Source organism: Geotrypetes seraphini, chromosome 10 (genome assembly GCF_902459505.1).
Source record: "Geotrypetes seraphini chromosome 10, aGeoSer1.1, whole genome shotgun sequence".
In the NCBI taxonomy this organism is placed as follows: Eukaryota; Metazoa; Chordata; class Amphibia; order Gymnophiona; family Dermophiidae; genus Geotrypetes; species Geotrypetes seraphini.
In genome coordinates, this window is record NC_047093.1 from 139566951 (window position 1) to 139593673 (window position 26723).

At 44.9% G+C, this 26723-nt stretch overlaps 1 protein-coding gene across 1 annotated transcript; it reads right to left on the reverse strand.

Moving 5' to 3' along the window:
• Positions 1-441: 441 nt before the first annotated feature.
• Positions 442-11235, reverse strand: SHISA7 (shisa family member 7). Its single transcript, XM_033962065.1, has 6 exons — positions 11147-11235; positions 10367-11035; positions 8181-8335; positions 2909-2971; positions 1943-2101; positions 442-1598 (listed from the first exon to the last, which is right to left on the reverse strand). The coding sequence occupies exons 2-6, from the start codon at positions 10933-10935 to the stop codon at positions 976-978; spliced, it is 1569 nt and encodes a 522-aa protein (XP_033817956.1). The 5' UTR covers positions 10936-11035; positions 11147-11235; the 3' UTR covers positions 442-975.
• Positions 11236-26723: the final 15488 nt, after the last annotated feature.

Here is a 26723-nt window from a genome sequence, read left to right on the forward strand (position 1 = left end):
TGCTCTGTTCATGATGGGGTGGCAAACTGGAATAAATGACCCATCCCTAACATCATCCTTTCCTACGGCACATGTTCTGGGATATAGGTGCAAATATGTATTTTTAAAAAGTCACTATATACAATATGGGTATATAAAAAGAATGTGGTAGGAGGAGAGTTTGAAGAAATATTGCCCACCAGTCGGGGAGGCTCAATACAGGCCTTCCCTGCTATCTGGATTTGCCCACAAAGGAGGAGCTAAGATGGTCATTCTGATTCATTTCCTAGGGTGAGGAATGCCTTTTCAACACTGTCCCTTCCTTCACTGCATGCACTTCATGGCTGTAGATTGTTTTTTTTGTTTTGTATGTGTTGACTAGGAGGAAAAGCAAAGTTTGAGAAAAAGACTCCCTCCCCTCAATGGAAACCCACCCACCTTATTCTCTAGTTAGCTCCTGTCTAGGAATATTGAGGATTGAGGATATCTCAATGTCCCAAATAGAGATGAAACAAATCCCTATTGGGATTTGGTTCAAATACACACATATGTGTGTTCAAACCTACCTTCACTATAATTATACTAAGGTAACAGTACTTTGTTACTAAAGGACCTTTGGTCACACCAACTCTTCTGGATTCAGGAAGCAACAGTCCTCCTCTCCCTTACTTCTCTCTTCCTTATCCATTTCTTCCTTTTTTTTCTACTTGTACTTTCTCTCTTTATATTGCCTGTCTCTGACATCATCAATGCATCATCTTATGATGTCACTCGGCACTAGGAAGCACCGCACCAAAATGGCCAACCAAGGAAGTTGGGCCGTTCAAATAAATATTTTGAACTATATATAAAAAAACCCCTCACAAATTAACTCATGCAATTATTTTGTTCCACAGGAAGCAAGGAAAGGGGTGCTGGAGAAATAGAAGGAATGGCCTCTTTTGTTAACAGAAACGACATAAAGAAATGGCCAACTGAAAGGGAAAGGTGTCAGGCTCAGACGGTAACTTCGTTCTTGCTACCCGTGCGGAGATGCTGCTGGTTGTGGCTGGGGAGGTGGCCAGGGATGAACTGAAGTTGTTCCACGGTGTTCTGCCGCTTGGCTGCAAAGGCCTGCCGCCTGCTCGTCGTGCCGCTGTTGCCCGCATCCCAGGTGGCCTTTGGCGAGCTGGCAGCAGTGGTGTGGGAGTTCATCTTCAGTGTGTGCTGGCAGTCCAGCATAGTGGTGCTGCCCGAGCACACGTTGCTGTGGGAGAGGGCCTTCTGGTGGCCCAGTCGGACATCGTGGAAGGGGGTGGGGCTGTGTTGTTGCAAACGCTCTGGTGAAAGCAGGTGTTCCTGTGAATGGATGACCTCACGAGACAGTAAGCGCTCATGGGACATGGGGCGCTGCTCCCGTAGAATGGTGTAGTCGTAGCGGACGGGAGGCTGGTTGTCAAGATAGGGGTTATTGTACTCGGTGAGGATGTGCTCTTGCGACATTACCCGGCGCGGTGTCTGCGACTTCTCTGGATAGCCCCCGCGGTCGTAGGTCATCTTCATGGCGTGCAGGGGCAGAGTCCCTCGCGTCAGCTCAGCAAGGTGCTTCCGCTTCATGTAGAAATCGTCTGTGTCCTTCTCTGCTTTGGGGGAGGAGAGAGAGGAAGTGAGCACATAAAGGATCTGCCCAGCTGTGGGGCACTAAGAAGTGTATAGAAACGGGGCCTGCGTAGAGGTGTTCCTATCAAACTCTGGCAGCCCTAGTTTTAGAGGTGCAGTGAACATCCCTGACCCAATATGGTAGAACTCACGATTGATTGATCTATTCTCCATACATTTCTCTAGTACCTTTCTGCTCTTACTTTTGATACATCCACAGTAACAATAATGATCTACCCCCCTTCCCCAAAGAACATCATATATCATACATGCTACACAACTCAACTAGGTAATGGATCAACACTACTATTAGGGAGGAGCTTACCGAGTCTCTTGAGGGAGCAGTACTTGCTGATGTCAGATTTCATGGCGGACTCATAGGATGGAGGCAGGTGAGAGAGGTTGTGAAAGGAACGAGAGAAGGAAAGTGTGTTGTACTTCATGGAAGAGCCTGGGAAATGGGCCTGGTTGTTCATGTGGTAATCTAAGAGGGACAGAGGTGGGAAGGAGCAGCAGGGGAAAAGGAGGTGGAGGGGATGAGGAGGAAGAGAGGGAAGATGCATGCATGTACATGACAAGAGAGAAGGTAGAAGAAAGATGGGTGAGGATAAGGAAAGAGCATAGACCAGGAAAAGAGCAGCATTATATAGGGAGAGGGGCGCAGGGTGAAGGAGAAATCCAGGTGAAGAGAAGGGGCAGGATGGGATGGGAAATGCAAGGAAAAGTGGAATAACAGCTCAGGAAAGTTGGGTTGGGAAGGGATAGAAAAGAGATAGAAAAAAATGGGGTAAGAAGGCAAGATGGAGATGGAGGAGGGAGAAAAATACATAAGTAGAGTGGAGAGAAGAGGGAGAAAAATACATTTTATTTATCCTCTAAAATACAGTACATCCTTTTGTGTTCCCCGTGTCTCTGGTTCAATTCAATTCCAAAAGTGAGTTGAATCATAGATCAAAAGAGTGAAGGTGAGGGGTAGGAGAAATCTCCATGTGCATTAATATCCCATAGTTGAACTCTCTCCCCCCCCCCAAACTAATTTCAGTTTTTGCTGGCATGAATCAATGTCAGGCAATGACTAGTCATCACATCCTTCCTCTCCCCCTCTTATCAAGAGAATATAGCATGTTGCAAAGGCTAGTGGGGGTCTTGCACTGTTCTTGAAACTCTAGGAAAGATGCTACAACCATCTTAGCTACCTAATATGCTAGTACGAGTCAGTTCTTAGCATCCCATAGCTTCTCCTATTGGATTTTCTGTCAGCTTTTAATAAGTAGATCTTTCTGTAACTTACCCAAAGTGGCCGAGTGTTTCGGGCTGTTGAGAGTCAGATGGATATAATTGTGGTGCATGTTATCTGGAAGAGGGGAATACAAAGAGGGATTTAAGCTGTGTACACAACAATGCCCCCCCCCCCCATAGTCCTATCTTGAAAAATAAAATAACATTCATTTGATCTTAGAGACATTATGCAAATTGATCAAGGATCCTTGGAATTCAAGACGCTGGGTTTGCTGGATTGTCTGTTGATCTAGAACCTATGCTCCCAGAAACTGAAGACCCTGTAGGTCTAGACCCCAGGCTCTCTACTGATCTAGAAACAGGAGACAACTACGAGGCTAAAATGTAGACTGAAGGTGCAGGAGACATTGTTGGTCTACAATCCAGGGCCCCTGATTATGCAATGATAGGACAACCCTGTTCATCTAAAGTCTGTGATTCAGAAATAGGAGACCATTGTCAAACTAGAACTAGAACCTATGCTGAACAAATGGAAGCTGCAGTCAATCTAGAACCCGGATATTTTGGTGATTCCGAAACTGGAGACCATTGTCAAACTAATACCTAAGCTGAACAGAGAGGAGCTGCTGTCAGTGTAGAACCCATGCTCTCTATAGATCCTAAAATAGACTTCCTTCAGTTTACAAGTCATCTCCAGAAGCAGGATATAGTACTGTCAAGTCTACAACTGGAGGAAAGACCACAAACTAAAGTTGAACACAGAGAAAACAAAATTTCTACTACTGGAAAAGGACAAAACCCCAACCATAAAAAAATTAGAAATAAACAGTACCAAGTAACCGATATAGCCTGCCCTAAAACTCCTTGGGGTAATGATAGATAGATGCTGCACCATGCAACTTCAAATCAACAAGACCATCCAGAAAGCCTTTGGAGTTTAGAGTCATGCGCAACCTAAGACAAATAAGAAAATTCTTAGGGAGCAATACCGTCTCATAGTTCAATCACTAGTCCTGGGACTTTTGGACTACTGCAACATCCTCTACCTGCCATGCTCCGCAAGTATGACAAAACAACTGCAGACAGTACAAAACACAGCCCTCAGACTGATCTACTCACTAAGCAAATATGACTACATCACCACCGCATACCTAGACTCACACTGGCTCCCCACACAAGCATGAATATTTTTCAAATTTTACTGTATATTATTCAAAGTAATGAATGGCATGGCCCCCTCCTATCTAATTAATCGCCTAAACCAGAACAAATCAACCAGACCTAGGAGAATTCGGACCCCATTTACTCATCCCCCAATCAAAGGCACACAGTGCAATGCAAGCAGCGAAACTAGACCACCACCTCTCAAACACTGACAACTACGTCCGTCTACAGAATATTCCGAAGGGAAATTAAAACCCTGCTATTCAGAAAATTCATCAAGAAAAACTTAAACAATCTTGTAATTTTCCAAGCAAATTCTCAACCCGGAGATTGTGATAGGGCACAGCACGCTACGGGGGTTCAAGGAAGGTTTAGATAAATTCCTGAAGGATAAGGGGATTGAGGGGTACAGATAGATTTAGAGATAGGTTATAGGAAAAGGCAGGAACCACTTAACAGGTCGTGGACCGGATGGGCCGCTGCGGGTGCGGACTGCTGGGCGCGATGGACCTCTGGTCTGACCCAGCAGAGGCAACTCTTATGTTCTTATGTAATTAGCACATTATCCTGTAACTTTTTCTGGAAATGTCTAGTTATTTTCCTCTGTAATCCGCCTAGAACTGCAAGGCATAAGCAGAATAGACGCCACTAATGTAATGTAACTGTACTGAAGAGATGAGGCCCTATGAGTCTAGATCCCATTCTCTCCAGCGATTCAAAAACAAGGGTACCACAGAACCTAGAATTACTAAACATAGGCTGGTAGAAAACTAAACCAAAATAGAAACATAGAAATTGACGGCAGAAAAGGGCCTCAGCCCATCGAGTCTGCCCACACCAATGACCCACTCCCTGACTTTTATTCCCCTAGAGATCCCACGTGAATATCCCATTTTCTCTTAAAATCTGACACGTTGGCCTCAATCACCTACTGAGGTAGCTCATTCCAATGATCGACTACCCTTTCGGTGAAGAAGTACTTCCTGGTATCACCATGAAATTTCCCTCCCCTGACTTTCAGCGAGTGCCCTCTTGTAACCGAGGGCCCTGCAAGACAGAAGATATCATCTTTGACCTCTATACGCCCCGTAATATACTTAAAGGTCTCAATCATGTCTCCCCTCTCTCTTCGTTCTTCCAGTGAGTACATCCGCAGTTTTTTTAGCCTTTCTTCGTACGTGAGTTCCCTGAGCCCCAAGACCATCCTGGTAGCCATTCGCTGAACCGACTCAATTCTCAACACATCTTTCCGGTAGTGCGGTCTCCAGAATTGAACACAATACTCCAGATGAGGTCTCACCATGGATCTGTACAGCGGCATTATGACTTCAGGTTTTCTGCCGACAAAACCCCTACGGATGCAGCCCATCATTTGTCTTGCCTTGGACGAAGCCTTCTCCACCTGATTGGCAGCCTTCATATCATCACTAATGATCACTCTTATGAGTTTCATTAACGTTTCTTATGCCGCTTGATACTGAAGCCTTTGTCGATTTAAGGAATGAGCACAATTAGGGTCTCTCCTTGCAGCTCCACCCCTTCCAAAAAGCCACGTAAAACAATTCTGCAGAGAACATTATGTCCATGCAAAAACTCATGCAAATAAACATTGTAAGGGATGAGCGGGGAGCAAAAATCCTGAGAGGTACTTTTGCACAAAAGGTTTGCTCCTGCCACAGTTGCTTTTCTCTAAAATGGGAAAATTTGTGCTGCAATAATTCAGGGTTTTCTTTTTTTTTTTTTACTGGGAGGCACACCTCCATCATCTGTTAATCATATCCCTTGGTTTCTCCTTTCAAGAGGTAAGTGGGCTCCCTCTCAACGGTAAAGATAAAAAATACCTCAAACTCATCATTTCCTAATTATTTTATGATGGTTTATGGTTTTCATATGACTTCTTTAACTGTAAGTTATTTTTTTTAACAGGGGTGGGAGCCCCGCTCCATCACACTACTGGATACATCCCTTGTATTTCTACATTGAAAAAATAACTCCTGAAATTTGAGGGTTTGGGGATGATGTCTTGGGCAGGATACAGGATGCAGGGTAAAAATCAAGCCTGATTTTCCCAAGCCACCTGTGAAACGATCGCTCATACAACTCCCCATCCCCACACACAAATTCTTCAGTTTCCTTCATCTGCCCGCTGGCTGGGGGGGATAGCAGACTGCAAGAAAAGCAACAGCTTAAGAGTGCCACTTTTGAAGGAGAAACACCCAGGCCACAGAGGAGCTTCTCCCCTTTGCATTAGGGTCAAGGGGATATCAAGGGAGCATCTGTGTAACCTGTTTCATCTTTTATCTCCACTCCTGCATACACGCATTGACGACACCGTGGATTTTTTGCCACTACCAGGAATTCATCGATGCCACACAATCTGTGTTCATCCCTGTCTTAGGAAAGACCAAGGAAAGATCTCCTTGGGGACAAAAGGGAGCAGTTATTTAACTCGAAGACATAGACTTTCCTGGGAATGGATGAATTGTTTGAAAGTCGAAGGCCAATAGATCAAAAACAGCCTATTTGTACAAGATCTGGGTACGAAAATGCATCTTTGTGGCGGAAGATGGAAGAAAAGGCTCGGTTGTCATGGTGACCATATTATATAACTCTGTGACTTGAGCTCCAAAAGAATATGTGTATCCTTGCAATGTGTCCCACAGGGGAAAATCAACAGTTAGCTTGGTGCAGAATGCACCCCAGGAGGAATTCGCCAGCCGGTGTCCGGCACAGGGTGTTCTGTTATAAGGGAAATCACCAATTAGTGTTTGGTGCAGCATAGGGGAAAATCTCTAGTCAGTGCTGACGCAGGGTGCATGGCTAGGGGGAGGAAATCACCAGTGATAGTGTGTTCAGCAGTAAATTGGAAAGGGGCTGACTTATCAATGGAGTGCTTGTTGCACCATCACTCTGAAACAATTCTTGTAGTGCTCAGAGTTGAACAGTGAGGGAGGGAGGGGGGGGCCCACAGGTATTCTAAGACAGTGTTCTTCAACCACCGGTCCATGGACCAGTGCCGGTCCACAGAAATTTCCTGCCGGTCCACATGGCCAGCACGTGCATCAGGCCCAAAACAGTGTTCTTCAACCGCCGGTTCATGGTGCGATCGATGCAGCGTTATCTTCGAGCCAGCTCCCTCTTCCTCACTGATTCAGTGCACAAAGCCACGGGCAGTGGCTCCTACGGGCATCCTGCGCCTGCATCGGAAGCCTTCTCTCTGGCGTTGCAACGTCAGAGGGAAGGCTTCCAGATGAGGCACAGGACGCGCAAGGTGCAATTAGTACTATTATGGGGGCAGGGTCTGGGATGGAGATTGGGTAGAGATGGGCGGGGCCTGGCCCACAACTTAGCCCAGTGTTCTTCAACCGATGCCGGTCCACAGAATAATTATTTTATTTCTGCCGGTCCATAGGTGTAAAAAGGTTGAAAAACACTGTTCTAAGACACATTAGGCGGACTAACCGGATACCAGAGGGTTCGCTCTCTGTTTCCTCCTGATCCACTCTGGTCTGACAGAGCCATGTCAGTAATTGACACTTGCTGGTGAACAGAAATGTCAGTCCTCTTCCCCTCAGCACCACCACATGGGCCCGTTAACATTTCTGGACACTGCCATTCAATCCAGCATCTTCACCCAGCAAAAGCAAAACCTGATATTAAAAATAAAACACCTCTGGGTTCTGGGAGAGAGGGGCGAGCTGTGCTACATGTTGCATTTCAACTAGTCTTTCTAAGAACATCACTTCCCAGTGCATCCCTGAAAACAGCAGAGATGTTAAAATATTCAGTGTGGCTGGAAATAGCATGTGTTATCTTCCTCCCACTTATCCACCTCTGGCTATCCTTCAGTTGTAACAGCTATCAGCAGAGTGTCATGCCTTCTGTTTGTTCCTGGCACTATACGTGAAGGACTGTGTTTATATCCTTCACAGGCAAACAAAGACATCTGCACAAAAACAGAGAAACCACAGGCACAGCAAGTGTGGACTGAACCTTCCCATGCCCTCACGGTTGAACTTGCACTCAAATGACTTTGGGGACATGCAACTCATCCCATAGGGGGTTTATGAAGGATTCACAAGACCTGCCACCAGCCTTTTTTTTTTTTTTTTTTATAAAGACTGGCCATTAATGAGAAACAGCCTTAGCCAGGCACTCACCATGGTTGCTCTTTAAGGGCTTGATGGGGTTGTAGAGATTCTTGGGTGGCCGGGCTGGCCCATTGTCTGGTGGGCCAGGACTGATAGAGGTGCTGTTGTTACGTTCTGAGCGGTTCACCGTGACAGTCTGATGTCTGAGAATATCCACCAGGGCTCTGCCAGCAATAATAACCATAATTAGTCTCTAGCTTCATACTAAAGATAGGTACTGCAAAGTGACAGTGGCAGGCAAAGTTAAGAATGTGTTTGACAAGTATGTAACACCAACTGTTAGCACATCCTCGTGTATTTGTTTCACAGTCCGTCTGCAGGAACTGTGTGTGTGTAAAAGGGGACTAGTAATTAGGAGTCAGAACATTCACATATCCTCAACGTTAAGATCACCAAAGAAAATGTTCATTATAACATGAAACACAGTCTGAGCTTCCTCTTCCACTGCTGTTCTGCAATAACTGTCTGAGATGGAAAGATTAGAAGCAAATCTATATAATATCCCTGCAGTAAGCTAAAATCCTGGGAAACTGGGTTCATTTCCCACTGTGGCTCCTTGTGACCCTGGGCAAGTCACTTAAACCTCCATGGCACCAGGTATGAAATAAGTACCTGTATGTAATATGTAAACCTCTTTAACTGTAACCAGATAAAGGCAGTTTATCAAATCCCAGACCCTAATTGTGCCATGGTCCGCCTCGTTTTTGTACTTTTGGAAAGACTAAACGAGCAATTCACTTCTACCCACTCCACACATGATTTTATAGGCCTCTTATTAAATTTTCCCCATCAGTTGTCTCTTCTGAGTGGACCGAGTGATTTTAACATGCTGATATCACCTCTGAATGTAGCTGAAAATTTGCAGGTTTGCTGGAATCTCTGGCCCAGCAAAGAGAGGGAGGGGAGGAAGCCAGGAAACTTGTATGGCGTTTCAGTAGTTGAAATGGGAATTTTGGCATTTAATAGGGAGATCCTAATGGAATTTATACAGCTGAATGACACAGGAAAGAGCTATTTTAAGAGAGTGACACCAGTGAAGTCTATGGGGGTGAGTGAATTGGGGGAAGAGATGTTTAGGAGTGTGATACCTTGGGGTTAAATGATATGGGGTAAGAGATATTTGAGAGGGTGAAACCATTGACGTCTATGTGGGTAAATGATGTGGGAAGAGATATTTAAGAGGATAATACCATTCAAGTCTGAGGGGGTAAATGATGTTGGGGAAGAGATATTTAAGAGGACGACACCAGTGAAGTTTATGGGGGTGAGTGATGTAGGGAGAAGATATTTAATAGGGTGACGCCATTAAATTTATGGGGGTGAATGATGTAGGGAAGAGATGTTTGAGAGGGTAAAACCATTGAAGTCTATGGGGGTGAATGATGTAGGGAAAATATATTTAAGAGGGTGATGCCATTGAAGTCTATGGGGTGAATGATGTGGGGGAAGAGATGTTTAGGAGTGTGGGGTAAGAGATATTTGAGAGGGTGAAACCATTGACGTCTATGTGGGTAAATGATGTGGGAAGAGAGATTTAAGAGGATAATACCATTGAAGTCTGAGGGGGTGAGTGATGTGGGGGAAGAGATATTTAAGAGGACGACACCAGTGAAGTCTATGGGGGTGAGTGATGTGGGGGAAGAGATATTTAAGAGGATGATACCATTGAATTCTGAGGGGGTGAATGTTGTGGGGGAAGAGATGTTTAGGCGGATGATACATTGAAGTCTATGGGGGTGAATGATGTGGGGGAAGAGATGTTTAGGCGGGTGATACCATTGATGTCTATGGGGTGAAAGATGTGGAAGAGATATTTAAGAGGGTGAATGATGTGAGGAAGAGATATTTAAGAGGGTGACACCATTGAAGTCTAAGGGGTGAGTGATGTGGGGAAAGAGATGTTTAGGAGGGCAATACCACTGAAGTCCATGGGGATAAATGATATGGGATAAGAGATGTTTGAGAGGGTAAAACCATTGAAGTCTATGGGTGTAAATGATGGGTAAGACATATTTAAGAGGGTGATGCCATTGAAGTCTATGGGGGTGAGTGATGTGGGGAAAGAGATGTTTAGGAGAGCAATACCACTGAAGTCTATGGGGTGAATGATGAGGAGAAGAGAGAAATAGCACTAAAGATCCAGGAAGTAGATGGACAGGGAAACTATTCTCTCAGTCAAATGCCAACTATCTCACCTGGGTACATTTATCTCCCGGGCTTCGGGCTGGTTGGATGCCCGGTTGAAGGCAATCTTGGCTCCAATACCCACAGCTAGGGTGAAGCTGATGACACCACAGATGACATAGACGGTGCTGTTGGTCTGGTCCTTCAGCGGGTTGTATTCCTGGACTTTCCCGTTGGCAATTGTGGTGCTGGCTTGAGGCTGGTCAACCCAGATTGGTGTCACATAGTTGCGGCAGCTCTTCTGGTCCAGCCGCTCGTGGCGGTCCTCACAGCAGAATCGGTAGTAGCAGGTACCGCAGCAGAAGCGGTAGGTGCCCGTGGAGCAGTTGAATGTGTTATCATAGTGGCCCATTACATCAAAATACCCGTAGCAGATGTCCGCCGCTGTGGCATTCTGCGGCGCTATCAGCTTCTTCACGTGGGCCAGTAGTGTGGGCAGTGGCCAGCTGTGGTTGGTAGGCCGGACACCACCCAGCACCTTGTTGGCCGCTAGGACATCCAGGAAAGTGCAAAGGAGCAATACTGTCATATGGCCCATTGCAACAGGTGCCAGCGCTGGCACCGAGACGCCAACACACATTTCTATAGACTCCTGCCCTGGCGCTCTGGAGATCGGTTGCTGGCTTTTGTTTCCCTCTTAAGGTTTTGTTCCTTTTTGCTCAAAATGTTTGTCCGTGATACTAACCGGGAATAATAAAAAAAAGAAAGCAGGAAGCAGAATTTTTTTAATGTCTGTCACAGTAGCAAGTGCTGGGGTTTTATTAACAATAATTTAGGAAAAAAAAAAACACCTTAAAATTGTATTTCATTGAAAATCTGTTAAAGGTTGAGTTCTAATTGGGGGGGGGGGAAGCAAAAATCTTTTCACCAAAGAAAACCTAGAGAAAGAGAAATGAATTAGTAAGAAAGATGCTTTGAAGGTTTGGTCTGAAAAATCCCAACATTATCCAAAGGGACACACCCACGATAAAACAGAACACCTCACAAGCTGCCACCGGTAGGCCTAGTGACACTCCCAAGTTTTCCTATAAAATTCCCAGAATGAACGCCAGTACCAGAATATAAACACTCTAGACCAGGACCTGTGGCTCTTTGACCACATGGCTGCGGCTCTTCTCTTGTTTCATTGGGTTAGTGGCAACAATTCCTACAGTCACTCCTCTGCCGCATCCTGCCATCTGTCAGTACTTCCTGTTTCTGCCTGGGCAGGTTAGCAGCAGGCAGCTGTAGGAACTGCTGCTGACCCATTGAAGCAAGAAATATTTGTGAGTGGGGTGGGGGTGGGGTGGGTGAGAGGGAGAAATGGACATAAGGGTGGAGGGGGAAGGAGAGAGATGGTGCATGAGGAGAGAGGGAGAAATGGACATAAGGATAGAGATAGTGCATGAGGAGAGAGGTAGATATGGACATAAGGATAGAGATGGTGCATGAGGAGAGAGGGAGATATGGACATAAGGGTGGAGGGGGAAGGAGAGAGATAATGCATGAGGAGAGAGGGAGAAATGGACATAAGGATAGAGATGGTGCATGAGGAGAGAGGGAGATATGGACATAAGGGTAGAGGGGAAGGAAAGATGGTGCATGGGGGAGAGAGAGATATAGACATAGGAGTGGAGGGGAGGATGAAATGGTGCATGGGGAGAGAGGGAGATATTTTTTATTTATTTACTTAATTTTTAATTTTCTGTAAGTACTTGAAGTTTTGTTTTTGTGTTTAATGCATATATACCCATATTGCATTAAAAATCGTATCTCAAACCCCCCTTCTCTACCCATTGCAGCTCTTTGTAAATCTTGGGTCAAACATTACGATAAAATGGCTCTTTGCTTTAAAAAGACTGCTAACCCCCTTCTCTAGACAAAACTTCATCCTTGTGACCCCCTTTCCCCGCTCCCAGCCCCCTTTTTTAGATTCCTAACCAAAGTCGGCATTTTTATCATACCATTCCTCCCAAAACAGTCACACAGAGATGCAGAATTGATTTCTGCCAACCTCATTCTGGTGCATTATGGGATTTGAATGGGTAGAATCATGGACTACAAATCCCACACTGCTTTGGGATGTAACTATAAAACCAGGACCAGCCAAAAAATTTCCCTCCTACACTGGGTAACTTGACAGCTCTGTATAGGAGGCAGATCTCTTTCAATTAAAGGGAATCGCTGGATTTTGGACAGTTAGGATGAGGGTGAAAGGTTGAAGATTCATGGGAAATCTGAAGAAATATTTCTTTATGGAAAGCGTGAAGGTTGTTTGGAAAGATCTCCCAGAGGAAGTGGTGGAGGCAAGGACTATATCTGAATTCTAGAGAGCTTGGAACAAACACAGGATCTCTGAAGGAGAGGAAGGGATTGTAGAGATTAGTAGTTGGTGTGGATGGACTAGATAGGCTATAGTGTCTTTTTCTTTTTGTATCATTTATTTATTCAGTTTTCTATACTGTTTTCTCAGGGGAGCGCAGAACGGTTTATATGAATTTATTCATTTTTTCCCTCTCTGTCCCGGTGGGCTTACAATCTATCTAATGTACCTGGGGGGTGGATTATGTGTTTTCCTTTTCAATGCTTCTCTAGAGTTGGGAGCAAAGGGAATTAGAGAGAATGAGCTCAAAGACTGAGAGAGCTTTCATAAATTACAAGGCATCACAGAAGAAAAAGATAACAGGCTACAATACTTAGAAAAGCTAAGAGCAGCTGGTAAAGTAGTCCGGCAAGCAAAGATGGAAATGGAGAGGAAATAGCCAATAAGGTAAAATTTGGAGACAAGACGTTCTTTAGATATGTGATAGGAGGAAGTTCAAAAGTGAGACTCAAAAGTGAAGGGGGGGAGGGGTATGTGCAATGCATAGAATCGGCTAAGGTGGAACTGCCCTGGATCTGGACTGAAAAGTCACTAAATGGGTTAGAAACTGGTTAAGTGGAAGAAGACAGAGTAAAGGGTAAATGGATTGGGACTTGATATACCGCTTTTTCTGTGTGTGGTTAACATCAAAACGGTTTACATGTCTTAGGTACTTATTTTTGTACCTGGGGCAATGAAGCATTAAGTGACTTGCCCAGTCACAAGGAGTTGCAGTGGGAATCGAACTCACAACCTCTTAGTGCCGAGGCAGCTGCTCTAACTACTAGGCTACTACTCAGAGGAAAAGGATGTTTTTATCAGTGGAGAGCCGTAGGGATCGAGCCTTGGCCTGACTCTTTTTAACATCTTTGTGAGCAAAATTGCAAAAAGGCTCTTAGGTAAGATTTGTCTCTTTGCGGATGATAACAAAACAATGGTCCAGAGATTGGCAACTAAGATTTACAGCTAAAAAAAACGCAGGGTCATGCACTTGGGCTACAGAAACCCGAGGGAGCAAGTTTATTATGGCTTGATATACCGCATTAAGTGAACCATTTACCTAAATCTCAAAAGCATCCTTAGAGACGTTTTAAGATTAGATTTGAAATGATTAGAGTTCGTTTCCAGTCTAACGCTATTGGAAGAGCATTCCATAGTGTGGGAGCGACTACAGAATAAATGGTTTTGTGAGTTGTGTCGTAAAATAACTGACAAACAGATGGAACTGTAAGAAGATGTTGCTGAGACGATCGTAGTGTATGCGAGGTTTCGTAAGCGATCAGAAGTCTGTCGATAAATGAAGGAGAGTGATTGGCCTGAACATTGAATGCAAGAAAGAAAATTTTAAATATGATTCTATGGGAGACGGGCAACTAGTAGGTCTTTTTCAAAAGAGGTGTGACATGGTCAAACTTCTTTGCGTTAAAGATAATTTTTATGGCAGTATTATGAATGATTTCTAATCTCCTGGTCTCTTTTTGGGTGATTCCATAGTAAAGGGAATTGCAGTAGTCTAAGGTAGAAATGACCAAAGAATGAATGAAAATATTAAGAGATTTTGCTTCTAGGATTGACGCAAGGGACCCTATTATCTTAAGTTTGAAGAAACATTTTTGAATTACAAAGCTAATTTGTGTTTTGAAAGAAAGTGCATGATCAAGAATCACACCTAAGAGTTTAATATTTTTGGTGTCAGGTCAAAAGCGCGCCGGGACAAAGGCGCGCCCAGACAATTGAGCACAGCGTGGAGGCGCGCCCCGCTCAAAATTACTGTTTTTAGGGCTCCGATGGGGGGGGGGGGCGTGGGGGAAACCCCCCCACTTTACTTAATAGACATTGTGCCGCATTGTGGGGGCGTTGTGGGGGGTGTGAGGGGTTGTAACCCCCCACATTTTACTGAAAACTTAACTTTTTCCCTGTTTTTAGGGAAAAAGTTAAGTTTACAGTAAAATGTGGAGGGTTACAACCCCTCAAACCCCCCCATAACGCCGGCGCGATGTCTATTAAGTAAAGTGGGGGGGTTCCCCAACAAAACCCCCCGTCGGAGCCCCTAAAAACTGTCATTTTCTTCGGCGCGCGCCTCCGTCTTGCGCTCAGTTGTCGGCGTGCGCCTTTGTCTTTCGCGCCGTTGTCTATGAACCAATATTTTTTACTAGCTCAATTGGGGTTGAAGAAATGCATAATGGGAAAGAAAGGAGAAGTACTTCTGTACCTGAAAGAAGAGGGAAACTTGAGGTGATTGTTTGACAATCTTAAGGTGGCTATGCAGGTAGAAAGGGCAACAGCCAAAGCCAGAAGGATGCTCGGATGCATAGGGAGAGGAATGGCCAGCATATAAAGCAGGGCTGCCCAAGTCTGGTCCTCGAGATCTAGTGGCAGGCCAGGTTTTCAGGATATCCACAATGAATATGCATGAGAGAGATTTGCCTGCACTGCCTTCTTGGTATGCAAATCTCTCTCATGCATATTCATTGTGAATGTCCTGAAAACCTGGCCTGCCACTAGATCTCGAGGACCGGACTTGGGCAGCCCTGATATAAAGGATATTTTTGATTGAGACATTTAAATCTCTGTGGCAGGTCTCTTTCAACTGAAAGGAAGCTCTAAAACAGGGGTAGGGAACTCTGGTCCTCGAGAGCCGTATTCCAGTTGGGTTTTCAGGATTTTCCCAATGAATATGCATGAGATCTATTTGCATGCACTGCTTTCAATACATATTAATTGGAGAAATCCTGAAAACCCGACTGGAATACGGCTCTCGAGGACCAGAGTTCCCTACCCCTGCTCTAAAATAAGAGGGCAAAAGATGAAATTGAAAGGGTAGACCAGGGGTAGGGAACTCTGGTCCTCGAGAGCCGTATTCCAGTTGGGGTTTCAGGATTTCCCCAATGAATATGCATTGAAAGCAGTGCATGCAAATAGTTCTCATGCATATTCATTGGGGAAATCCTGAAAACCCAACTGGAATACGGCTCTCGAGGACCGGAGTTCCCTACCCCTGGGGTAGACGCAAGAGCATGGGACAGGCATATGAGATCTCTTAGGGCAGGGGTAGGCAATTCCGGTCCTCGGGAGCCGGAGCCAGGTCAGGTTTTCAGGATATCCACCATGAATATGTATGAGATGGATTTGCATGCACTGCCTCCTTGAGTTGCAAATCTCATGCATACTGATTGTGGATATCCTGAAAACCTGACCTGGCTACGGCTCTCAAGGACTGGATTTGCCTACCCCTGTCTTAGGGGGAAAAAGAGAGAGTAGATGATATGGCCTTTATCTGCTGTCATTTTCTGTTTCAGTGTTTCTAAATAAGTTTGACGCTGCTAATGAATGAGAGAAGGGGCTCAAAAGACATTGAGAGAGCATTCAAATGAGTGTGACACATTCCTAGTGAGAGCCTTCACACGAGTGTTGACATGCTCCTAATGAGTGAGTCCCGGCATCTTGAGTCTGATTATCTCGTTAGTGAGAATGGGGTCCAATCACCTTCCAGTATTGATTTACAACTGGTTCCGCTGTCCTATACATCCAGTCCATCCTTCCTAGATCCTACAAATACGGCGACCCAGTCCTCAACCAGACCTTTCTTCCCAAGCCTTTTATCCTAAGATATACTAACCCAAACCCTGGCCCATCATTCCCGGGCCTGCCCCTCCAGTCCTGTTACCAAACTCCTCCTCCCTAACCTGTCTCTCCCGGGCGGGAGGCCTGCTATCATATAGATACCCACTCAAGCCCCCCCTCAACTTGCCTGTCCTAAGCATGTTACTTTAAAGACATAAAGATATATAAATAGGATGGTGCTGTAATTCCCACCATGTTTATGCTTATTAAAATCTGGTATCCTTCAATTTACAAGAGATCAATGTGGCTTACAAAACACAAGAAAATCAGTTAAAACAAGAAAAGAACGCTATTATCAACAGGAAAGGCCTAATCTAAATATTGAGGAGAAGAAACCCCCCCCCCCAAAAAAAATTTTTTTGTTGTGGTCTCGTGATTGCAGTCTTCTCATGTCCACTAACAATCTAAAAATTACCTCAAATTAAATGCCAAATTGAAAAAAAAAAAAAAAAGAGTTTTCAACATAGACTTAAATCTTGGAAAAGAATGTTCACTTCGAGTAACTTGTAGAAGGTCATTCCATAAAAAAGGAGATAGAAAGAAAAAAAAGCAGAATTACGAGTTGATTCATAATGAGCCATTTTTGGTGAAGGAAGTACCAGTCTCTGAGGGTTCATAGACAACCCTGCGAAAGACAAAGGCGCGCGCCGACAACTGAGCGCAAGACGGAGGCGCGCGCCGAAGAAAATTATAGTTTTTAGGGGCTCCGACGGGGGTTTTTGTTGGGGAACCCCCCCAGTTTACTTAATAGAGATTGCGCCGGCGTTGTGGGGGGGGTTGTAACCCTCCACATTTTACTGTAAACTTAACTTTTTCCCTAAAAACAGGGAAAAAGTGAAGTTTTCAGTAAAATGTGGAGGGTTACAACCCCCCACACCCCCCACAATGCGGCACGATCTCTATTAAGTTCCCCCCCACCCCACCCCCGTCGGAGCCGTAAAAACAGTAATTTTGTGCGGCGCGCACCTCCGCACTGCGCTCAATTGTTTGCGCGCGCCTTTGTCCCGGCGTGCTTTTGACCTGACACCGTCTCTGAGAGTCAACCGACCGTAATGGACATGTTGGGGTCTATGGAATAGTTACAGCAGCCACGTATGATGAAGCTGCTTAATATAGAGCTTTAAAAGTCTAACAAAGATTTCTTATTAATCTTCCTTGCTATGTCTGGAGGAAACTGGTGGGGACAAAAAGGGGCTAAATTTGATCTGGGCAGGCAGGCACATCTCCTATAACACTAGCACTGATAGGACCAGTGGCATAGTGGGGGGGATAGGTCTGCCTCGGTTGCCCTCATGGTGAGGGTGCTGGCACCCCTCATTCCTCTCCGCTCCTTCCCCCCACCGTACCTCTATCCCTCTGCCAGCATCGGTTCTTCCTCTATGACTGCTGGGTCCCATGACTAGGAACTGATGTCAGAGGAAGAGTCGGCGCGGGCAGCGAGTTGGTGATGCTGCTCGCGCTGGGGAAGTTAAGAGTTACAGGGTAGGGAAGGAGTGTGCGTTGCAAGGGGAGGGGGCGAGGACAGTGCTGGTAGATAGCTAATGGACATAGCCCCCCCATGTATGCAAATGCTCCCAGAGGAGGGTGGAAGTGAGGAGAGACACTCAGGCAGCCTTTGGGTGCCTGTCATAAAACATCCACTATTAAGTGTTTCCAAATTATTACTGAAGCTGTCCTGTGTCCACTGCGTGGTTGCTGATCAGAAGCAGCCATGTTTGGGGTAATCATAGCACAAAGCATGGTGGAAAGGGGAATAACCCAGTAAGGGAGAGAAATAAGACATTATTTTAACATTTCCAAAATAAACATTTAAAACCAATTATATATGACATCTACAGCTGTTAAAATTAGAACAGTTAATTAGAAGGTACAGAAGAGACAGACAATTCAATTCCAGAGAGTGAAAACTCAGGAGGTTGGATGGGGTGGGGGCATGAAAGGAAATGGAGGAAAACAATGGAAAGTGGGAGAGAAAAATGTGAGAAGGGAGGAGGGGGAGCAAGAGAAAAGGGATGAGGGAAGGAAGAAGTAAGGAAGTAGTGGGAAACAGGAAAGAGGGAGACAGGGAGGGAAAGGGAGGCGGAAACATAGGAAGGGGGAAGAGAGGGAGAGAATTGAGACAAAGGAAGGCAGGGAGAAAGAGGGAAAGAAAGGGAGACAGGAAGAGGAAAGAGGGAGACTCACAAGAAGGGGAGAGAGGGAGGGAGACAGGAAGTGGGGAGAGGGTGAATTGAAAAATGGAAAGGGAGACACAGAAAGGGAAGAAAACAGAGGAAATATGGGGAGCCACAGGAAGCAGGAGAGAGATGGAAAGTAGGAGGGGGGAAATAAGGAGGGAAGGAGGAAAAAGGGAAAGGGGGAGAGGCATAGAAAAAAGGAAAAAGAGTGGGAGCAGGGTGGGAGACATATAGAAATAAGGGAGGGAAGGATACAGAGGATTATATTCCATGAGTTTTGGGGATGAGGGATCATAAAGTCCATCCTAAGCTTCTGTTTACTCCCCTATCCCCTTTCTATCCAGCCATCTGTTTCTCTCTTCTTTCTCCCTCTATCAATCTTTCTTTGCTCTCTTCTCCCCCTCTTCCTGCTCATTACTTTGGATCTTTCCATTCCCTCTCCTTCTTTCCATCTATCCCTCGGTTTCTTGTCTTCCTCCATCTCTTCCTCAGTGTGTCTATTCTCCGTCTCATGGCTCTTTCTTCTCTCTCACCCCCCCCCCCTCATCCCTTGCAGAATGCGCCCATCGCAAACCCAACCAGGCAGCCTCTACTGTTTCCACAGCAACCATGAAATGCAAAATCTGCCCTCCCCGACCCTGCTGTCTCTCTCCCCCTTCTCCCTAGTGCCATGTCTCTCTCCCCCACCCCAATTCATTTTCTCTGGTCCCTTCTCTGTATGCAAGACCCGTATAAGAGACCGCATAGTCATACAGCTGCACAAATATGCACACACACATGGCCATATACATAAAAACGCTTATAGGGACATTAACAGACCCCACAGGCTGGCAACACTGTCAAATCTATTACGCTCCCCCCCCCCCCCATGAAAAACAGTCAAGATGCTGACAGCCATGTGCCCCCCTCAAAAACATTGTGCTGCAAAGGAAAAGGTGTGGGATGTGGTCCCCAAAACATGGACCCCCTCCCCACTCCATCCTGGGGGTGGGGGGTGAGATGTTTTTTATCCCCTAAGGATTGCATTACAGATTCCAGACACACTGGCTTCTCTCCCCATCCTAGCTACAACACACACACACACCTCATAATAAACCAGAAAATGTCTAAGATAGCAACAGTTAACAAGGCATAGCGATATACAGCATTTATTACTCCCATCCCCATCAATCCATTGTACAAGTTGTGCAAGGAAAATCAAATCCATTCCCACTGGGGAAGGGAAGACAGGTTGATGACAAAGCCTCCTGCATATTCTGAACTGAAAAAAATAAAAAATAAAATATATATATAATATAATTCTCTCTCTTACCTCTTTCAGTAGAAAATTCAGCATCCACAAAAATACAAAATAGTAACCTTTGATATTCCAAAGGGAATTTCCATCCATGCAAAAAATAGAGATATTTTTGTCATTTACAATAAAAAACAAACAAACCCCCAAACAACAGTCTGTTGCTATTTTTCTGGGGAGGGGGATGGCGTTTCCTTTCTCTCCTTCACCTCTTTGGGGTATGCATCTCTTTTAATCTGTTTGAAATCTGTTGCTTTTTTTGGAGGGGGGGGAGGTCTTTATTAGATTTTCTCTTTCCCTCTACTTCCCATTAAAAAACGAACCTTAGAAAGAGCAAATAAAAAAAAAAAAAAAATACAACCCCCCCCCCTTTTTCTCTCTCCAAGAATATTTTTCTTCAATTATCAAAAGAGAAGGAAGTCCAGAAAATAACCCCCACCCCCCCAAGATTCCCCCCTGCAATGAAGCGCCTGCATTTAAAAGGAAAAGAAAATAACAACTGAAATTCCCCCCCCCCTTTTTTTTATTTCAGGTCCAAAAATACAAGCCCGGGCGAGCTTGTGCTTGTGTTAAGACATGATGCTGGGGGCCTGCCATTGGGCAGCATCTTGAGCTTCCCATTGGCTGTGGGGCTTCCAATGGGGTTTCCCATTCATTCCCTCCCACCCTCACCCTTGGGAAGATTTCATTAAGAACTGGGGAGATGTACCCCCTCCTTATACCTGGCCCAGAGTAAGCATTGGGGGCTTGGACGGCACTCCCCACAATTCTATTCCTGTCTTGTGTTCTACACTGATATAAAACATGTGCCCCTCATTTGTGGCTCTGTGCAAATTTTTGGAGCAAATGCTTCTGTGCAGACCTATGTGTATGTCCACCTGTGTCTATGGCCACCTTAAGAGGATCAAACCCCACAAAAGTGGATCCATTTCTGACCTGACCCCAAAGCATGCATGGATTCCATAGTCCTGATTCCCCTGTGAGAACAATTATCTTCCTCCCGACAAACGCAGCAGCACCACCAAGACTGGTTCAGCTGTTGATTTAGGCGATATGACAGCCTGAATACGTGTGTGTATGCATACGCAGACAAATATTCATATATTTACATGTATTTCTGCAAGTGTGGGTTTGTACCGGTATCCTGTTGCTCCCAAGATCTGAATAGATGTGACAACGGAATAGTGATCTGGGGAAAGACGTGTATAAACATCAGGCACAATAAAAACTGAGCTGCCAAATGATGCAGTTCCAGTGGGGAAATTTCAAGCCAGTCCTGGATGTCTGACAGCCCATCATGATGCATTGTGGGACCGACAGCACTAATTTCAACAGGCAGAATCAGAGACTACAAATCCCATAATGCAATGTGAATTGAGTTCAAAACCAGTACTGTACCAACCTAAATTATCCCGACAGGACATGGATAAGTTGGTAACGGCTGTGCTTTATTTAACTTATTATCTTCCCTTTGTTTCTAGGAAGAAATAAAAATACACACTGAGTACTCCAGTCCTAGAGGTAACAGGCACTGTATTCCCATCCCCATCCCCTGAACCCTCCAATCCCAAATGTGACAGGCTCTGTATCCATCTGTAGAGTTCTAGAGGGACTAACTGTGTACCAGTGTGTCCATCCCCTGAGCACACCAGTCCTAGAGGCTCTCTCTGGGCAGTTACATTTTCCCCAAATCAGACCTAAGGTACCTGTAAAAAAGCAGAAATTTTTAATATTCATAACACTCTACATTTTGCTTGAGTCTCTTCTGGTATTTTCAGCCTCTGTGCTCTCTGCATTTTGCTGGAATATGCTTTGATATTTTCAGACCCTATGCTCTCTGCACTTTAGTGGAATATGCTCTGGTATTTTCAGCCCCTCTGCTCTCTGCATTTTAGTGGAATATGCTCTGGTATTTTCAGCCCCTCTGCTCTCTGCATTTTGCTGGAATATGCTATGGTATTTTCAGATCCTGTGCTTATTCACTTTAGTGGTATTTTCACCCCTGTGCTCTCTGCATTTTGCTGGAATATGCTCTGGTATTTTCAGCCTCTGTGCTCTCTGCATTTTGCTGGAATATGCTCTGGTATTTTCACCCCCTGTGCTCTCTGCATTTTAGTAGAATATGCTCCGATATTTTCAGCCCCTGTATTCTCAGCATTTTAGTGGAATATGCTCTGGTATTTTCAGACCCTCTGCTCTCTGCATTTTAGTGGAATATGCTCTGGTATTTTCACCCCCTGTGCTCTCTGCATTTTCCTGGAATATACTCTGGTATTTTCAGCCTCTGCGCTCTCTGCATTTTGCTGGAATATGCTCTGGTATTTTCAGCCTCTGTGCTCTCTGCATTTTGCTGGAATATGCTCTGGTATTTTCAGACCCTGTGCTCTCTGTACTTTAGTGGAATATGCTCTGATATTTTCAGCCTCTGTGCTTTCTGCATTTTGCTGGAATATGCTCTGGTATTTTCAGACCCTGTGCTCTCTGTACTTTAGTAGAATATGCTCTGGTATTTTCAGCCCCTGTATTCTCAGCATTTTAGTGGAATATGCTCTGGTATTTTCAGACCCTCTGCTCTCTGCATTTTAGTGGAATATGCTCTGGTATTTTCACCCCCTGTGCTCTCTGCATTTTCCTGGAATATACTCTGGTATTTTCAGCCTCTGCGCTCTCTGCATTTTGCTGGAATATGCTCTGGTATTTTCAGCCTCTGTGCTCTCTGCATTTTGCTGGAATATGCTCTGGTATTTTCAGACCCTGTGCTCTCTGTACTTTAGTGGAATATGCTCTGGTATTTTCAGCCTCTGTGCTTTCTGCATTTTGCTGGAATATGCTCTGGTATTTTCAGACCCTGTGCTCTCTGTACTTTAGTGGAATATGCTCTGATATTTTCAGCCTCTGCGCTCTCTGCATTTTGCTGGAATATGCTCTGGTATTTTCAGCCTCTGTGCTCTCTGCATTTTACTGGAATGTGCTCTGATATTTTCAGACCCTGTGCTCTCTGCATTTTAGTGGAATATGCTCTGATATTTTCAGCCTCTGTGCTTTCTGCATTTTGCTGGAATATGCTCTGGTAGTTTCAGACCCTGTGCTCTCTGTACTTTAGTGGAATATGCTCTGATATTTTCAGCCTCTGCGCTCTCTGCATTTTGCTGGAATATGCTCTGGTATTTTCAGCCTCTGTGCTCTCTGCATTTTACTGGAATGTGCTCTGATATTTTCAGACCCTGTGCTCTCTGCATTTTAGTGGAATATGCTCTGGTATTTTCAGACCCTGTGCTTTCTGTGTTTTGTTCGAATATGCTCTGGTGTTTTCAGACCCTGTGCTCTCTGCATTTTAGTGCAATATGCTCTGGTAGTTTCAGACCCTGTGCTTTCTGTGTTTTGTTGGAATATGCTCTGGTGTTTTCAGACCCTGTGCTCTCTGCATTTTAGTGCAATATGCTCTGGTAGTTTCAGCACCTTGGTTCTCTACATTTTGTCTGTGTCTCCTGCTGGTATTTTCAGCTCCTGCGCTCTCTGCATTTTGCAGGACTCACCTTTTGGTATATTTAGTCTATGTGCACTCCAAGGTACGATGCCCCAAACCTTTTAAAATTCTCCTGTGAAGCAATGAAATGTATGCTGAACTAATTGCTAATGCTTTTTAAACAATAGATCAGAACAATATTTGAACATTCATAGGAACATTGTATTTTAACATATTAAAACAATGGCATTATAATTTCTGTAGAAAAAAAAATGGATCAAAAAATATATAGTAGCTGGAATGATTCAGGAAAAATCAAAGCAGCATTAAAATGACTTAATAATAATAAAAAAGCCTGTCCGATGGTGCAAAAAACAATAGTAGTAGAAAAGGACCTAACACGGTGTGCTTTGGCACTTGGCCTTCCTCAGGAGACCATGTGACATGAAGATTAGTCCAAAAAGATAAAGGACGGGTAAAAAGCAAAAAATGATGCAGCTAAACGCACTAAAATCTGCTCTATGTAAAACACAGTTTGAACAATCTCAACAGAGTAAAAATGATGGATGCTCTGTTGCGCTTGCACAAACTGTGTTTTAACTTAAGAGCGGATTGTATTGCATTCAGCTGCCTGATTTTTGCTTCTTACCTGTTCTGTATCTTTTTGACCAATCTTCGTGTCACATGGACTCCTGAGGAAGGCCAAGTGCCGAAACGCAGACCGTATCGGCTCCTTTTCTACTATTGTTTTTTGCACCATATGTTGTCTATATGACACTTTAAAAAAATTATTTTTAGAGCTTGTTTGATTTTTCCTGTATCAGTCTAGCTACTATATATTTTTTGATCCACTGTTTTTTTTTTTCTGTGCTTCTTCCTTTGTGGATTCTTTCCCCCCCCTTTTTGGGGGGTTGGTTAGTATAATTTCCATAACTGAAAAATATTTCTAGGGTGAAAACGCTGCAGGCCCCTTAATTTCAGATAATGCTGAAATGACATTAACTGATTGTAACAACCCCAAATCGCCACAAGCTACCCTCTCACCAGTAAAATGTGTATGGAAGCTTAAGAGAGAGAAATTTGGATTGTGTTGTGCCCCAGCTGATTCAGTACTTGTGGCTGCAGGGTTGGCTGGTGGAAGGGAATAGGGAGGAGATGCTAGATTCAAGGAGAGAGTAAGGGAAGGACAAACAGGAGGTGAGTAGGGAAGAGATGAGGTGCTCAACGCCTTAGTAGGAAGGTAGACAAGGGGATAGCAAGGGGGAGATCCTGACCATCAGGGGAGGACTGGGAGGGAAGATGCTGAATCAGGACGTGAGTAGGGACAGATGAGGTGGGAGAACAGCAAGATGCAGGTGACCTGGTGTAGGAAGGGAGGGAGATGCTGGTCAGAGGGGTAGAGGAATGCAGGAGAGACTGGGCTCCAGGCATGAAACCCAGATGAAGGTAAGCCTAGGCTGTCAAGACATCCCTGGACCTGGCCCTCGCTGTGCTGTGTCTCCTTGAAACTATCCATGACCATTCTTGGTACCACGCTGGTCTGTGTTTTGATCCCTCTCTTCAACCTTGCGTTCTGCCTCAGAATCCCAACCCAGATTTGACCCTTTCCTTAGGTCTGCTTTCACAAATGCTGCGGCCCCCATTTGTAGTGGCAGAAGAGCACCTAGAAACCACAATCTCTTCTGCCTGCTGTCCAGTTAAGTCTTGTCCCAGCGGCAGCAGGATATGTTAAAACCCCCTCTAACCTGAAACTGAGGAGAGGCTTACATATCAGGAGTAGAGAATGATGCAGGGAAAAATGTGTCCCCGTCCCCACAAACTATCTGATCCCATTTGCACAAGCCTCGAATAGTTATGATTTTATACTGAACTTATTTTACTAATGTATAAAAAGAAACAATATTTTGTACAATTATCATTTTATAAATCAGAGCAAGAATCAAAAATCCCCATCACCCCTCTCCTCCCCCTCGCAAATATCCCCTCCACTATTGAGAAAACTGAAGTCAAATTACTACAGATGCTACATAGAAAAATCAAGGTAACAGAATACTACAGTCACACTTGGCAGGAAAAGTGTTAGGGGAGGGCAACTGCCCCATGGTCAGAGAGAGAGAGAGAGCCCTAAGCCAGCTGGAAGCTAAAGAAGCACAGCTTGGGCTTTGCGGTCCCCAGTTATGTCTAACATCAGCTCTAGTAGGATACATATTTCAAATCTGATATATTCTAATGACAAAATTGAAAATAAATTTATTTTTTTTTTCTACCTTTTGTTGTCTGGTCATTTTATTCTTCATGTAACATTGGTCTTGGGCTCTGGTTTCTGTTTCCATCTCTCTACTCTTAGCTCACTAGGGTCTTCTTTCTCCATGCTCACTATCCATCTTCTATCTCTGTGTATGTATTGTTCCACATGTTCAGCATCTCCCTTCTCTGTCTCCTATACATCCCTTTCTAGTATCTCCCCATCTTCATCATCTTTCTATTGCAATACCCCATGCACAGTATCTATATCTCCTGTCCAGCATCCTCCTTATTCTCCATGTTTAGCCATCTTCTGTGTCCATATACCCTCCTATGTCTATCATTACCCCTCTGCATCCATATACCATCCCCATGCATTCCCCTTTTTGTCCTTGTTCCTATGCTCCCATCCATTCCCAACATCTCCCCCCTTTTTATATATTTCCGTGTCCAGCTTCTCCCCTCTCTTACACCAATGTGTCTGTCATAACCTCTCTTCCTTCTGCTATGTTCAATATTTCACTCACTCTTCATCCATCTCCTTAATTCAACTTTTCTCTTTCCCTATTCCGCCCTGCAGGTCCTGCACCTTTCTCCCTTCCCATGGGTCAAATATCCCTATCCCCTTCCTTCAGCGTGCAGGTGTGAGTCTGGCACTTCTCCCTTCCCTCCAGCTCCACTCCACCCACATGGGCCCAGCACTTCCCTTCTCCCCTCAATCCCCAGACCAGATCCAGTAACTGTTACCTTTCCTTTCAGCAGCCCAAGAAAACCCCTCCCTCCTTCACGGGTACAGCAGCAGCTCCTCTCATGGTTCCCACAGCCCTAACACCCTCCCTCTCTCTCCCTAATTGTCGGCGGGAACAAAAAGAAAAAAAACCACACAAACCCACAACTGTCCTGGGTTGGTCCCTTCCCACCCCACCTACCAGCCAGTTGGAAGCATCCTGCATACATCGCTGCTCCGAGAACCTTCTTGCTGCCCTCCTTCCAATGTAACTTCCAGTGAAACCGGCAGCAAGAAAGTTCCCTGAGCAGCGCTGCGTGCAGAAAGCTTCCAACTGGCTGGTAGGTGGAGCGAGAAGGGGGCCGATCCAGGAGAGTCGTGGGTTTGTGGGGTGTTTTTTTTCTTTTTGTTGCTGCTGGCAATTGGGGAAGAAGGTTTGAGGGCTTTTAGAACCGCAAGAGGGAGGGGGGGGCTGCTGCTGGGAAGGGAGGCAAC